Consider the following 12,616-nt stretch of genomic DNA (forward strand, 5'->3'; position numbering starts at 1 on the left):
GGGATCCATCTCATCAGTACTCACAATCACTCATGCCAGTACTCAGGATTCCTCATGCCAGCACTCGGGATCCATCTCATCAGTACTCACAATCACTCGTGCCAGTACTCAGGATTACTCATGCCAGCACTCGGGATCCATCTCATCAGTACTCACAATCACTCGTGCCAGTACTCAGGATTCCTCATGCCAGCACTCGGGATCCATCTCATCAGTACTCACAATCACTCGTGCCAGTACTCAGGATTCCTCATGCCAGCACTCGGGGACCATCTCATCAGTACTCACAATCACTCGTGCCAGTACTCAGGATTCCTCATGCCAGCACTCGGGATCCATCTCATCAGTACTCACAATCACTCGTGCCAGTACTCAGGATTCCTCATGCCAGCACTCGGGATCCATCTCATCGGTACTCACAATCACTCATGCCAGTACTCAGGATTCCTCATGCCAGCACTCGGGCTCCATCTCATCGGTACTCACAATCACTCATGCCAGTACTCAGGATTCCTCATGCCAGCACTCGGGATCCATCTCATCAGTACTCACAATCACTCATGCCAGTACTCAGGATTCCTCATGCCAGCACTCGGGATCCATCTCATCAGTACTCACAATCACTCGTGCCAGTACTCAGGATTACTCATGCCAGCACTCGGGATCCATCTCATCAGTACTCACAATCACTCGTGCCAGTGCTCAGGATTCCTCATGCCAGCACTCGGGATCCATCTCATCAGTACTCACAATCACTCATGCCAGTACTCAGGATTCCTCATGCCAGCACTCGGGATCCATCTCATCAGTACTCACAATCACTCATGCCAGTACTCAGGATTCCTCATGCCAGCACTCGGGATCCATCTCATCAGTACTCACAATCACTCGTGCCAGTACTCAGGATTCCTCATGCCAGCACTCGGGATCCATCTCATCAGTACTCACAATCACTCGTGCCAGTACTCAGGATTCCTCATGCCAGCACTCGGGATCCATCTCATCAGTACTCACAATCACTCGTGCCAGTACTCAGGATTCCTCATGCCAGCACTCGGGGACCATCTCATCAGTACTCACAATCACTCGTGCCAGTACTCAGGATTCCTCATGCCAGCACTCGGGATCCATCTCATCAGTACTCACAATCACTCATGCCAGTACTCAGGATTCCTCATGCCAGCACTCGGGATCCATCTCATCGGTACTCACAATCACTCATGCCAGTACTCAGGATTCCTCATGCCAGCACTCGGGCTCCATCTCATCGGTACTCACAATCACTCATGCCAGTACTCAGGATTCCTCATGCCAGCACTCGGGATCCATCTCATCAGTACTCACAATCACTCATGCCAGTGCTCAGGATTCCTCATGCCAGCACTCGCACTCCATCTCATCGGTATTCACAATCACTCGTGCCAGTACTCAGGATTCCTCATGCCAGCACTCGGGATCCATCTCATCAGTACTCACAATCACTCATGCCAGTGCTCAGGATTCCTCATGCCAGCACTCGCACTCCATCTCATCAGTACTCACAATCACTCGTGCCAGTACTCAGGATTCCTCATGCCAGCACTCGGGATCCATCTCATCAGTACTCACAATCACTCATGCCAGTACTCAGGATTCCTCATGCCAGCACTCGGGATCCATCTCATCAGTACTCACAATCACTCATGCCAGTACTCAGGATTCCTCATGCCAGCACTCGCACTCCATCTCATCGGTATTCACAATCACTCGTGCCAGTACTCAGGATTCCTCATGCCAGCACTCGGGATCCATCTCATCAGTACTCACAATCACTCGTGCCAGTACTCAGGATTCCTCATGCCAGCACTCAGGCTCCATCTCATCAGTACTCACAATCACTCATGCCAGTGCTCAGGATTCCTCATGCCAGCACTCGGGATCCATCTCATCAGTACTCACAATCACTCATGCCAGTGCTCAGGATTCCTCATGCCAGCACTCGGGCTCCATCTCATCAGTACTCACAATCACTCATGCCAGTGCTCAGGATTCCTCATGCCAGCACTCGGGATCCATCTCATCAGTACTCACAATCACTTGTGCCAGTACTCAGGATTCCTCATGCCAGCACTCGGGATCCATCTCATCAGTACTCACAATCACTCATGCCAGTACTCAGGATTCCTCATGCCAGCACTCGGGATCCATCTCATCAGTACTCACAATCACTCGTGCCAGTACTCAGGATTCCTCATGCCAGCACTCGGGATCCATCTCATCAGTACTCACAATCATTCGTGCCAGTACTCAGGATTCCTCATGCCAGCACTCGGGGACCATCTCATCAGTACTCACAATCACTCGTGCCAGTACTCAGGATTCCTCATGCCAGCACTCGGGATCCATCTCATCAGTACTCACAATCACTCATGCCAGTACTCAGGATTCCTCATGCCAGCACTCGGGATCCATCATGCCAGTGCTCAGGATTCCTCATGCCAGCACTCGGGATCCATCTCATCAGTACTCACAATCACTCATGTCAGTACTCAGTATTCCTCATGCCAGCACTCGGGATCCATCTCATCGGTACTCACAATCACTCATGCCAGTACTCAGGATTCCTCATGCCAGCACTCGGGATCCATCTCATCGGTACTCACAATCACTCATGCCAGTACTCAGGATTCCTCATGCCAGCACTCGGGATCCATCTCATCAGTACTCACAATCACTCGTGCCAGTACTCAGGATTCCTCATGCCAGCACTCGGGATCCATCTCAGCAGTACTCACAGTCACTCATGCCAGTACTCAGGATTCCTCATGCCAGCACTCGGGCTCCATCTCATCGGTACTCACAATCACTCATGCCAGTACTCAGGATTCCTCATGCCAGCACTCGGGATCCATCACGCCAGTGCTCAGGATTCCTCATGCCAGCACTCGGGATCCATCTCATCAGTACTCACAATCACTCATGCCAGTACTCAGGATTCCTCATGCCAGCACTCGGGATCCATCTCATCAGTACTCACAATCACTCGTGCCAGTACTCAGGATTCCTCATGCCAGCACTCGGGAACCATCTCATCAGTACTCACAATCACTCGTGCCAGTACTCAGGATTCCTCATGCCAGCACTCCGGATCCATCTCAGCAGTACTCACAATCACTCATGCCAGTACTCAGGATTCCTCATGCCAGCACTCAGGCTCCATCTCATCAGTACTCACAAACACTTGTGCCAATACTCAGGATTCCTCATGCCAGCACTCGGGATCCATCTCATCAGTACTCACAATCACTCGTGCCAGTACTCAGGATTCCTCATGCCAGCACTCGGGATCCATCTCATCAGTACTCACAATCACTCGTGCCAGTACTCAGGATTCCTCATGCCAGCACTCGGGATCCATCTCATCAGTACTCACAATCACTCGTGCCAGTACTCAGGATTCCTCATGCCAGCACTCGCACTCCATCTCATCGGTACTCACAATCACTCATGCCAGTACTCAGGATTCCTCATGCCAGCACTCGGGAACCATCTCATCAGTACTCACAATCACTCATGCCAGTGCTCAGGATTCCTCATGCCAGCACTCGGGATCCATCTCATCGGTACTCACAATCACTCGTGCCAGTACTCAGGATTCCTCATGCCAGCACTCGGGCTCCATCTCATCAGTACTCACAATCACTCATGCCAGTGCTCAGGATTCCTCATGCCAGCACTCGGGATCCATCTCATCAGTACTCACAAACACTCGTGCCAGTGCTCAGGATTCCTCTTGCCAGCACTCGGCGTCCATCTCATCAGTACTCACAATCACTCGTGCCAGTACTCAGGATTCCTCATGCCAGCACTCGGGATCCATCTCATCAGTACTCACAATCACTCGTGCCAGTACTCAGGATTCCTCATGCCAGCACTCGGGATCCATCTCATCAGTACTCACAATCACTCGTGCCAGTACTCAGGATTCCTCATGCCAGCACTCGCACTCCATCTCATCGGTACTCACAATCACTCATGCCAGTACTCAGGATTCCTCATGCCAGCACTCGGGAACCATCTCATCAGTACTCACAATCACTCATGCCAGTGCTCAGGATTCCTCATGCCAGCACTCGGGATCCATCTCATCGGTACTCACAATCACTCGTGCCAGTACTCAGGATTCCTCATGCCAGCACTCGGGCTCCATCTCATCAGTACTCACAATCACTCATGCCAGTGCTCAGGATTCCTCATGCCAGCACTCGGGATCCATCTCATCAGTACTCACAAACACTCGTGCCAGTGCTCAGGATTCCTCATGCCAGCACTCGGGATCCATCTCATCGGTACTCACAATCACTCATGCCAGTACTCAGGATTCCTCATGCCAGCACTCGGGATCCATCTCATCAGTACTCACAATCACTTGTGCCAGTACTCAGGATTCCTCTTGCCAGCACTCGGCGTCCATGTCAGCAGTACTCACAATCACTCATGCCAGTACTCAGGATTCCTCATGCCAGCACTCGGGCTCCATCTCATCAGTACTCACAATCACTCGTGCCAGTACTCAGGATTCCTCATGCCAGCACTCGGGATCCATCTCATCAGTACTCACAATCACTCGTGCCAGTACTCAGGATTCCTCATGCCAGCACTCCGGATCCATCTCAGCAGTACTCACAATCACTCGTGCCAGTGCTCAGGATTCCTCATGCCAGCACTCGGGCTCCATCTCATCAGTACTCACAATCACTCGTGCCTGTACTCAGGATTCCTCATGCCAGCACTCGGGATCCATCTCATCAGTACTCACAATCACTCGTGCCAGTACTCAGGATTCCTCATGCCAGCACTCGGGATCCATCTCATCAGTACTCACAATCACTCGTGCCAGTACTCAGGATTCCTCATGCCAGCACTCGGGCTCCATCTCATCAGTACTCACAATCACTCGTGCCAGTGCTCAGGATTCCTCATGCCAGCACTCGGGCTCCATCTCATCAGTACTCACAATCACTCGTGCCAGTACTCAGGATTCCTCATGCCAGCACTCGGGATCCATCTCATCAGTACTCACAATCACTCATGCCAGTACTCAGGATTCCTCATGCCAGCACTCGGGCTCCATCTCATCAGTACTCACAATCACTCATGCCAGTGCTCAGGATTCCTCATGCCAGCACTCGGGATCCATCTCATCGGTACTCACAATCACTCGTGCCAGTACTCAGGATTCCTCATGCCAGCACTCGGGCTCCATCTCATCAGTACTCACAATCACTCATGCCAGTGCTCAGGATTCCTCATGCCAGCACTCGGGATCCATCTCATCAGTACTCACAATCACTCATGCCAGTGCTCAGGATTCCTCATGCCAGCACTCGGGCTCCATCTCAGCAGTACTCACAATCACTCGTGCCAGTACTCAGGATTCCTCATGCCAGCACTCGGCGTCCATCTCATCAGTACTCACAATCACTCGTGCCAGTACTCAGGATTCCTCATGCCAGCACTCGGGATCCATCTCATCAGTACTCACAATCACTCGTGCCAGTACTCAGGATTCCTCATGCCAGCACTCGGGATCCATCTCATCAGTACTCACAATCACTCGTGCCAGTACTCAGGATTCCTCATGCCAGCACTCGGGATCCATCTCATCAGTACTCACAATCACTCGTGCCAGTACTCAGGATTCCTCATGCCAGCACTCGGGGTCCATCTCATCAGTACTCACAATCACTCGTGCCAGTACTCAGGATTCCTCATGCAAGCACTCGGCGTCCATCTCATCGGTACTCACAATCACTCGTGCCAGTACTCAGGATTCCTCATGCCAGCACTCGGCGTCCATCTCATCCGTACTCACAATCACCCATGTTAGTACCAGACATCCCTCCTGTCAGTACTCGTGATCCCACATGCTAGTACTTGGGATCCTTCTTCATGCCAGTAATAGGGATCCCTCATGTCAGTTCTCAGGATCTCACATGTCAGTTCTCACGATCCCCAGTAGTTTCTGACACGAGTGCATTCTTTTCATCAGTATTTATTACTTTAGAGAAAAGTCTTTAATGGACTTTTCCTCCCACATCAAAATTTTTATTTTGGTATGCACGTTAGAGAGAGTTATTTTGATTAACCACTACCAGAAATCATTAAATTTTAGGATTAAAAAGAATATTGAAAAAGTGTTAAGAGTTGGCATTATTTGATAGTTGCAGATGTAACTTTAATTTGCCCAGCTTGTCAGCCCTCTGAGAAGCTGCAGAATCTTGTCAGGCTTTTTGGATCTTCTTTCTAAATAGAACTTAGTGTGCTGTGCTAATATCAGTCATATAAAAGTGGGGATATATTTTTCTTTCAGAACTTCAAATCATTTCCTCACTGCAAAGACCAATGATAAGAATAAATTATTTTCATAAAATGATGTTTCAACATTAGAATTATGGGGAGCAAGTGAAGTTTCAAGGTCTCCAGATAGAAACCATTTTTGCCCTTTAGGAGGAAATTTATGTACATGTAGCCAAGCAGTTTACTTTTTAATCTCAGGGAGGTTTGTGTGGTTTTCATGTTTGTGAGTGTCATAGCATGTGCGTGGAGGTCAGAGGATAACTCTGGGTATTGGTTCCTGCCTTGCACCTTGCTTGAAGCAGGGTCTCTCCTTCACTACTGTGTTCAACAGGCTAGCTGGCTCACGAGCTCGTGGGGGATTTTCTGGCTTCTGCCTGCATTTTTGCTGTAGGTGCCCTGGGATTACAGATGCTTGTGCTACGGTGTCAGCCATTTATGGAGTTTTCAGGGATCTGAACTCAGGTGCTCTGGTACAGTAGGCTCTTTATCTACTGAGCCATCTTTCCTGCTGTCAAAAGATTGTTTTTATATTTTTATTTATTTGTAAGCAGAGGTGAGAGAGAAAGAGAGAGAGAGAGACAGAGACAGAGACAGAGAGAAGAAGAAGAATCAGAAGAAGGAGGAGGAGGAGGAGAGAGGGAAGAGGAGGAAAAAAAGAGAGAATATTTGAGAATGAGAATATAAGAATGAGAATATGAATGAGAATGGGCATGTCAGGGCGTCTATAAACACTATAAACAGAATCCCAATGCATGTACCACTTTGTGCATGTGGCTTTACATGGATATTGGGGGATCAAATTTGGGTTGCCTAGGTCATTAGGCTTTGTGGGCAAGTGCCTTTACTGCCAAGCCATCTCTGCAGACCTTAAAGATGTTTTAATTAAACATAACTGACAGGAGAAAGTTGTCTTACAAAAAATGCCCTGCCTCACCAACGAGCTCACCTGTAGTCTGGTACAGTAGGGTCTCAGCGGACTAAGGTTCTGCAGCACATTTGAGAGTGCATTTTAATCATAGTTTTAAACATGATTAACATGCCTAGAAGTTTGGAATGAAATATAGTAGAACCTTAAATATGTCTATGCAAATTTATCCTGTATGACATAACTTGGGGGAATTAAAAAATCTTGCTAAACTATTGTTGTCGCCTCAAAGTCTAGCAGTGTACAGTGATGTGGAGTTGTCTGTCCAACCTAACTTGTTTGTCTAGAAGACAGTGCAGAAATTGTCCAGAGTCTGGCTGTAGCAGCAGAGGGAGACACTTTAGCCTACTGCAGTGCGCTCACCCTGGTCAGCTACTCTAATGATTAAACATTTCAAACCAACTTGACCATCTAATTTCTCAGTCTGACTTAGAATAATGGAACATGGAACATGGGATTGGCGCTGTATGAACAGTGATCTCTCGATTTCAGGAGAAGCACAATGAACTTAAATGACCCAGGCCAACCCATCTTTAGAAATTTGAAAATTTGACTGCATTCGATCATGATCTGACAATTCTCATTAAGACAGTTCCAAATTGTCATGCCAAATGTACATTTTATATAAATAAATATATATATACATATACATATATATATATATATATATATATATATATATGTAATGTATGTATGTATATATAATGTGAGAAGATAAGGCAAGAAAATGGCATGTTTTTTTTTTTTTCCCCGAGGTAGGGTTTCACTCTAGTCCAGGCTAACCTGGAATTCGCTATGTATTCTCAGGGTGGCCTTGAACTCATGGCGATCCTCTTACCTCTGCCTCCCTAGTGCTGGGATTAAAGGTGTGCGTCACTACGCCTGGCTATGGCATGGGTTTTTGAAGGATGTTAACTGAAATACTTTGAATGATTCTGATGGATATGGGGTTAACTTCAGTGTCCTGGAACATTGAGACCATTGGATATTAAATTACTGAAAGATGCTGGACGAATAAGGCATGAATGTTTCCCGCTGTGCATTTCATTGTGCAGGGTTACAAAACTCAATTTTTTAATCAGCATTAATGTGCATTGAATAGGTTTTATAGAGTTTATTTGTGGTACTAATAGATTACTCCATTAGTGTTCTCATAGGAAGACAGGGATAGAGATATACAATGAACCTGAACCTTTTATAAGCAAATTTTGAAACCATGATGCATGGAAGAACTTTGAGAAACCAAAGGAAGAGACACAAGAAGACATCATCAGGGAATGTGCAGAGGAGGAGCCAAGGGGGAGGACATCCTTGGAGGAGCAGGTCTGGGCTCCCTGTGGCTTGTAAGCAAGGCACATCAGCTAAGATGTCCCTCAGTGCCTGCTGAGCTTGGGAGTCACATGTGCAGAGGAACAGCCCTGAGTCAGTGTTGGTCTTTGTCTGCATTATGGGAGACACTGCCTCTTCCCTACTACCAGGAAGGTCACCTTGAGTGAAAGCAATAGCTATGTGTTTGCACATCTGTTACAATATATAAGACATATCACACTGAGGCTTTACTGTATCCCACTGTAGTTTGGCTGATTACTGTCTTCCCCTCTTTTTTTCCTTCATTTTACTGTCTGTAAATATTTACTTACAGTTATCTTTAATTGACCATAGTAATTGTCTATGTTTTGGGGCAAAGCATGACCTTTCAATACATGTGTTCTGTGTATAGTGATTAGTTCAGTGATATGTCACTTAATGTCACATATACATGCTTTCTTTGTGTTGGGGACATTCTAAGTCCTCTTCACAAGCAATTTTGAAATAGCCAATAAATTTTTGTTAATCACTGTTACTCGTATGTACTGGAGAATGTTAGGAGTTACTCTGATTACATCTCTGTTCCCATTGTGCATTCTCTTTCCATCTGTTCCTCTCCACCATGCAACTGTTTATTGCAATCATATTGTGAAGTAGACACTAGTAAGACTGGAGAGATAGAGCCAAAAATGTCCTCTGACAAGGGACAGGACAGCCTGTTTTTTTTTTTGTTTGTTTGTTTTTATTTATTTATTTGAGAGTGACACAAAGAGAGAGGCAGATAGAGAAAGAGAGAGAATGGGCACGCCAGGGCTTCCAGCCACTGCAAACGAACTCCAGATGCATGCACCCCCTTGTGCATCTGGACAGCCTGTTTTTGATGCTATGTAACATTCGTCATACTACGAGACAGAGAAATGTGCCAGTCAGAAAACATTAGGACAGGGAAAGGACAGTACACCCAGGGCCCATCTGACCCAAACTTGGAAGGCTAGAATGCTTCCTCTAAAGAGTAACTGCTAAGGCAGTATCAGAAAGATGATCAGTTACCCAGGGAAGTAGGAGTAGAAGGAAGGGTGATGTTCCAGACAAGGGGAGTACCATTTTGGGAGGAGATGGGGATGAGAATGATGTACTGTGGGGGCTGAAGTGATTGCCCCAGGGCTAGAGCACAGGGTGTGAATGAGGAGACTTACAGAGGTCTAGCTGTAGAGGACAGGAGGCTGGACATTATTCTAAGATCACTGAAAGGTCTTTTATTTAGAGTAATGTGACTAGGTTTGCATATTGGAGTATTTATTTTGGCAATTCAAATTAGAAGGGCAAGACCAGCAAATTTTAATTACTGGAGGTAAACATGTCCTAAAATAAAAAGAAAAATGCAGTGGAAAGGGACGCGCGCGCGTGCGTGCGCGCGCGCACACACACACACACACACACATCAACCACATAAAGCAGTGATTGATGAATGTGTGAGATGTCAAGGTTATCCCTGATCCCTTCCTTGGTCATTGCACTAACAAACAAAAAAGAGAGACTTATTTGTTTTAGGTATGGGGGTGGGGCATAGTTGAGCTTCACCCTGATTGAGTTTGTGGTAGACAGAATGTATGCAAAGAAGTACCATTGACTCTGAAGTGTAAGTTTGGAAGAAATCAGCATGTAGTGTGTCCCCAAAGCTGTAGGAATGAATGAGATCCCCAGGGTGATTGTTGTGCTCTGCAGAGAGGACTGTCCACATCAGAATCCTGAAGGTGGGTGAGCAAGCAAATGAAGAGCCCCGAGGAGAGAGAAGCAAGTCAAGCTAGGACCAGGTGGTGACATGGAGACTGAGCAAAGAGGATATTTCAAGATGGAGGGAAGCCCAAGCAAATGCACAGAAAGATATTTATTAGATGTGTCCACAGTAGGGAATTGTTATGCAGGTAAGAGAAGCTTAGAAATCAGCTTCAGGCTAGATGTAGAGTTGAGGGGAGAGTTGGAGAGGAGCTGCAAAAAGACAGGTGAGGTTGTGTTCTAAGGAAATCTGGTGAAGGGCTAGAGAGATGATGCATATGCTGGCATGAGGGGTGGGATGAAGGCAGGGCGGTGAAGGTGATGAGGGCCTTGGTCATGCTCCGGTAGCTAACAGAGCAGGGAATCTGAAGTGGAAGTTTTGGAAGGGGGAGGGGAAGTTAGGGACAAAAGGCTCATGAGAATGGGATGGGATCCAGAACAATGACAGACGAGAGCCTTGGCACCTCTTGCTTTGTGACAGAAGCGAAGGATGGAATAACTGGGGTAGAGTGAGAGCCTCTCTCAAAAACAAACAAGCAAGCAAGCAAACAAAAGCCCATTTTTTAGCATGATATTTTCATCGTGTTCCTTTATCATCTTTCTCCACAGACACTACCCGAAGCAGTCCTTCACCACGGTGGCAGATACACCTGAGAATCTTCGCCTGAAGCAGCAAAGTGAACTGCAGAGCCAGGTAATTTCCAGAAGGCTGGTTTTATTATGTTGCTACTAAAGATGATTAACAAGGCCACTCTTCTGAGATTTTTTTCGTCATGCTATTGCGCAGTTTGGAGGCTGACAGCAGGTCTCTTTGGCCATTTGGGATGCTCCTAGTCTCTGATCATCCTGTTATTCTTGGTTTTGTTATTCACATGGGACTAGGGCAAGGAAATAAGTTCTGGTCAGAGTAAGTGTTTTCCAACAATATTGATTTATTTGGTTCTAAATATTTTAAAACATTTTGTAAGTAGCTTTTCCACACTGCATATGTAGGGGAAACACAAGGTGTTAACTTGACCCAGTTGCATTTCATGTGGGGATAACACCCTGTCTTATGTCTCACACCAGTTACTAGCTTTGTTTTCATTCTGTCACATTATTCATAGATTTTCAGATGCCACATTGCCAGCATGAACAAAGATTAGAACACCACAGTTGGCTCTCAGTCAACCATTTTTGTATGCCAACTTGCCTTCAATATGGTGAAGCACATCACCCACGACTAGGGTTGTGAATGGCCGAGTTTGCTGCAAGGACGCTCAGTCACAGTCACACAACAGAGGACACTCTTTCAAAGACGTTGCCTGCCTGACACAGGCTAGGAAGATGCTGAACAACTGCTCGGCTGACTGTTGATCAACTGCGTAGGCAGTGGACCTCTTGCAGGTGTTCATTAATTGCGGACTTGAGTCAGCTGCCCCAATCTTTGTGTTTCTGTAAAGCAGGACAGTCTGCTTTGTCTGCCTGTCTTGAGGTAGCTGCACATACCATGTGAAGTAGGTAGGTCTGAAAGCATTTTGGAAAAAAAAAAGGTAATGATTATGAAGGCTTTATGATGATGGTATACCTGAGGATTCCTGGTATAAACAGGGAAAAAGCAGAATTTGTGAAGGAAAAGTTTGTCTAACAATTTTTGAAAATGTCAGTCTGAGATCTTTCTGGGCATTGTCAGGTGCTAGCTACTTGAGGTAAAATTATTTCTGTGATGGTTTAACTAGTCAGAGAAGATGAGGAGTTCCTTTAATCTCTTTCTGTGAGACTTGGAGTCACTTCTCAGTCACTTGGGTACAGGAGATGGAATTCACAGAAGAACTTACCATTGGTTAACACCATGAAGACTTAGTGGGAAGTTAATATGTATTTTGTGTAAAATGCCAGTTTTTCTGATGTCATTAGGTTCAAAATTGAGTGCTGGCCCAAGGGAAACTATTATGTACTGGTAATGACACTCCCACATGCTCACATCCAGGACTCAGATCCAATCTTTGCTGATCCAGTATGCCTTTCTTCTCAAGCTAGGAGTAATCAGTTAATTACGGAGAACTACTTCAAGCATATTAGAAAGTAGAACTGAGTCAAGCAATCCATTCTCGTTTCCTGCCTACTACGTACCTGGGAATGTGTGGAAGAACTTATATTTAGTTCATCCTGTCTCCTGTCTTTACTCACCTTCAGACCACATGAGGACCAAGGCCTAATGTGTGCGGTGACTACGCCTAACTGACAGTGTGGACTCAGGAAGGGAGGATCTCTGTGGATTAGGCTCAG

At 46.4% G+C, this 12,616-nt stretch overlaps 1 protein-coding gene across 2 annotated transcripts in view; it reads left to right on the top strand.

The window, feature by feature from the left end:
• Nucleotides 1-12,616, top strand: part of Nebl (nebulette) — a 443,662-nt gene that overhangs the window by 199,444 nt on the left and 231,602 nt on the right. For both annotated transcript variants that reach the window (XM_045134970.1, XM_045134969.1), the window contains exon 3: nucleotides 10,958-11,042. In XM_045134970.1, coding sequence (XP_044990905.1) covers nucleotides 10,958-11,042 — 85 coding nt within the window. The remainder of the gene's footprint in view (nucleotides 1-10,957; nucleotides 11,043-12,616) is intronic.

The sequence above is a fragment of the Jaculus jaculus genome, chromosome 15 (genome assembly GCF_020740685.1).
Source record: "Jaculus jaculus isolate mJacJac1 chromosome 15, mJacJac1.mat.Y.cur, whole genome shotgun sequence".
In the NCBI taxonomy this organism is placed as follows: domain Eukaryota; kingdom Metazoa; phylum Chordata; class Mammalia; order Rodentia; family Dipodidae; genus Jaculus; species Jaculus jaculus.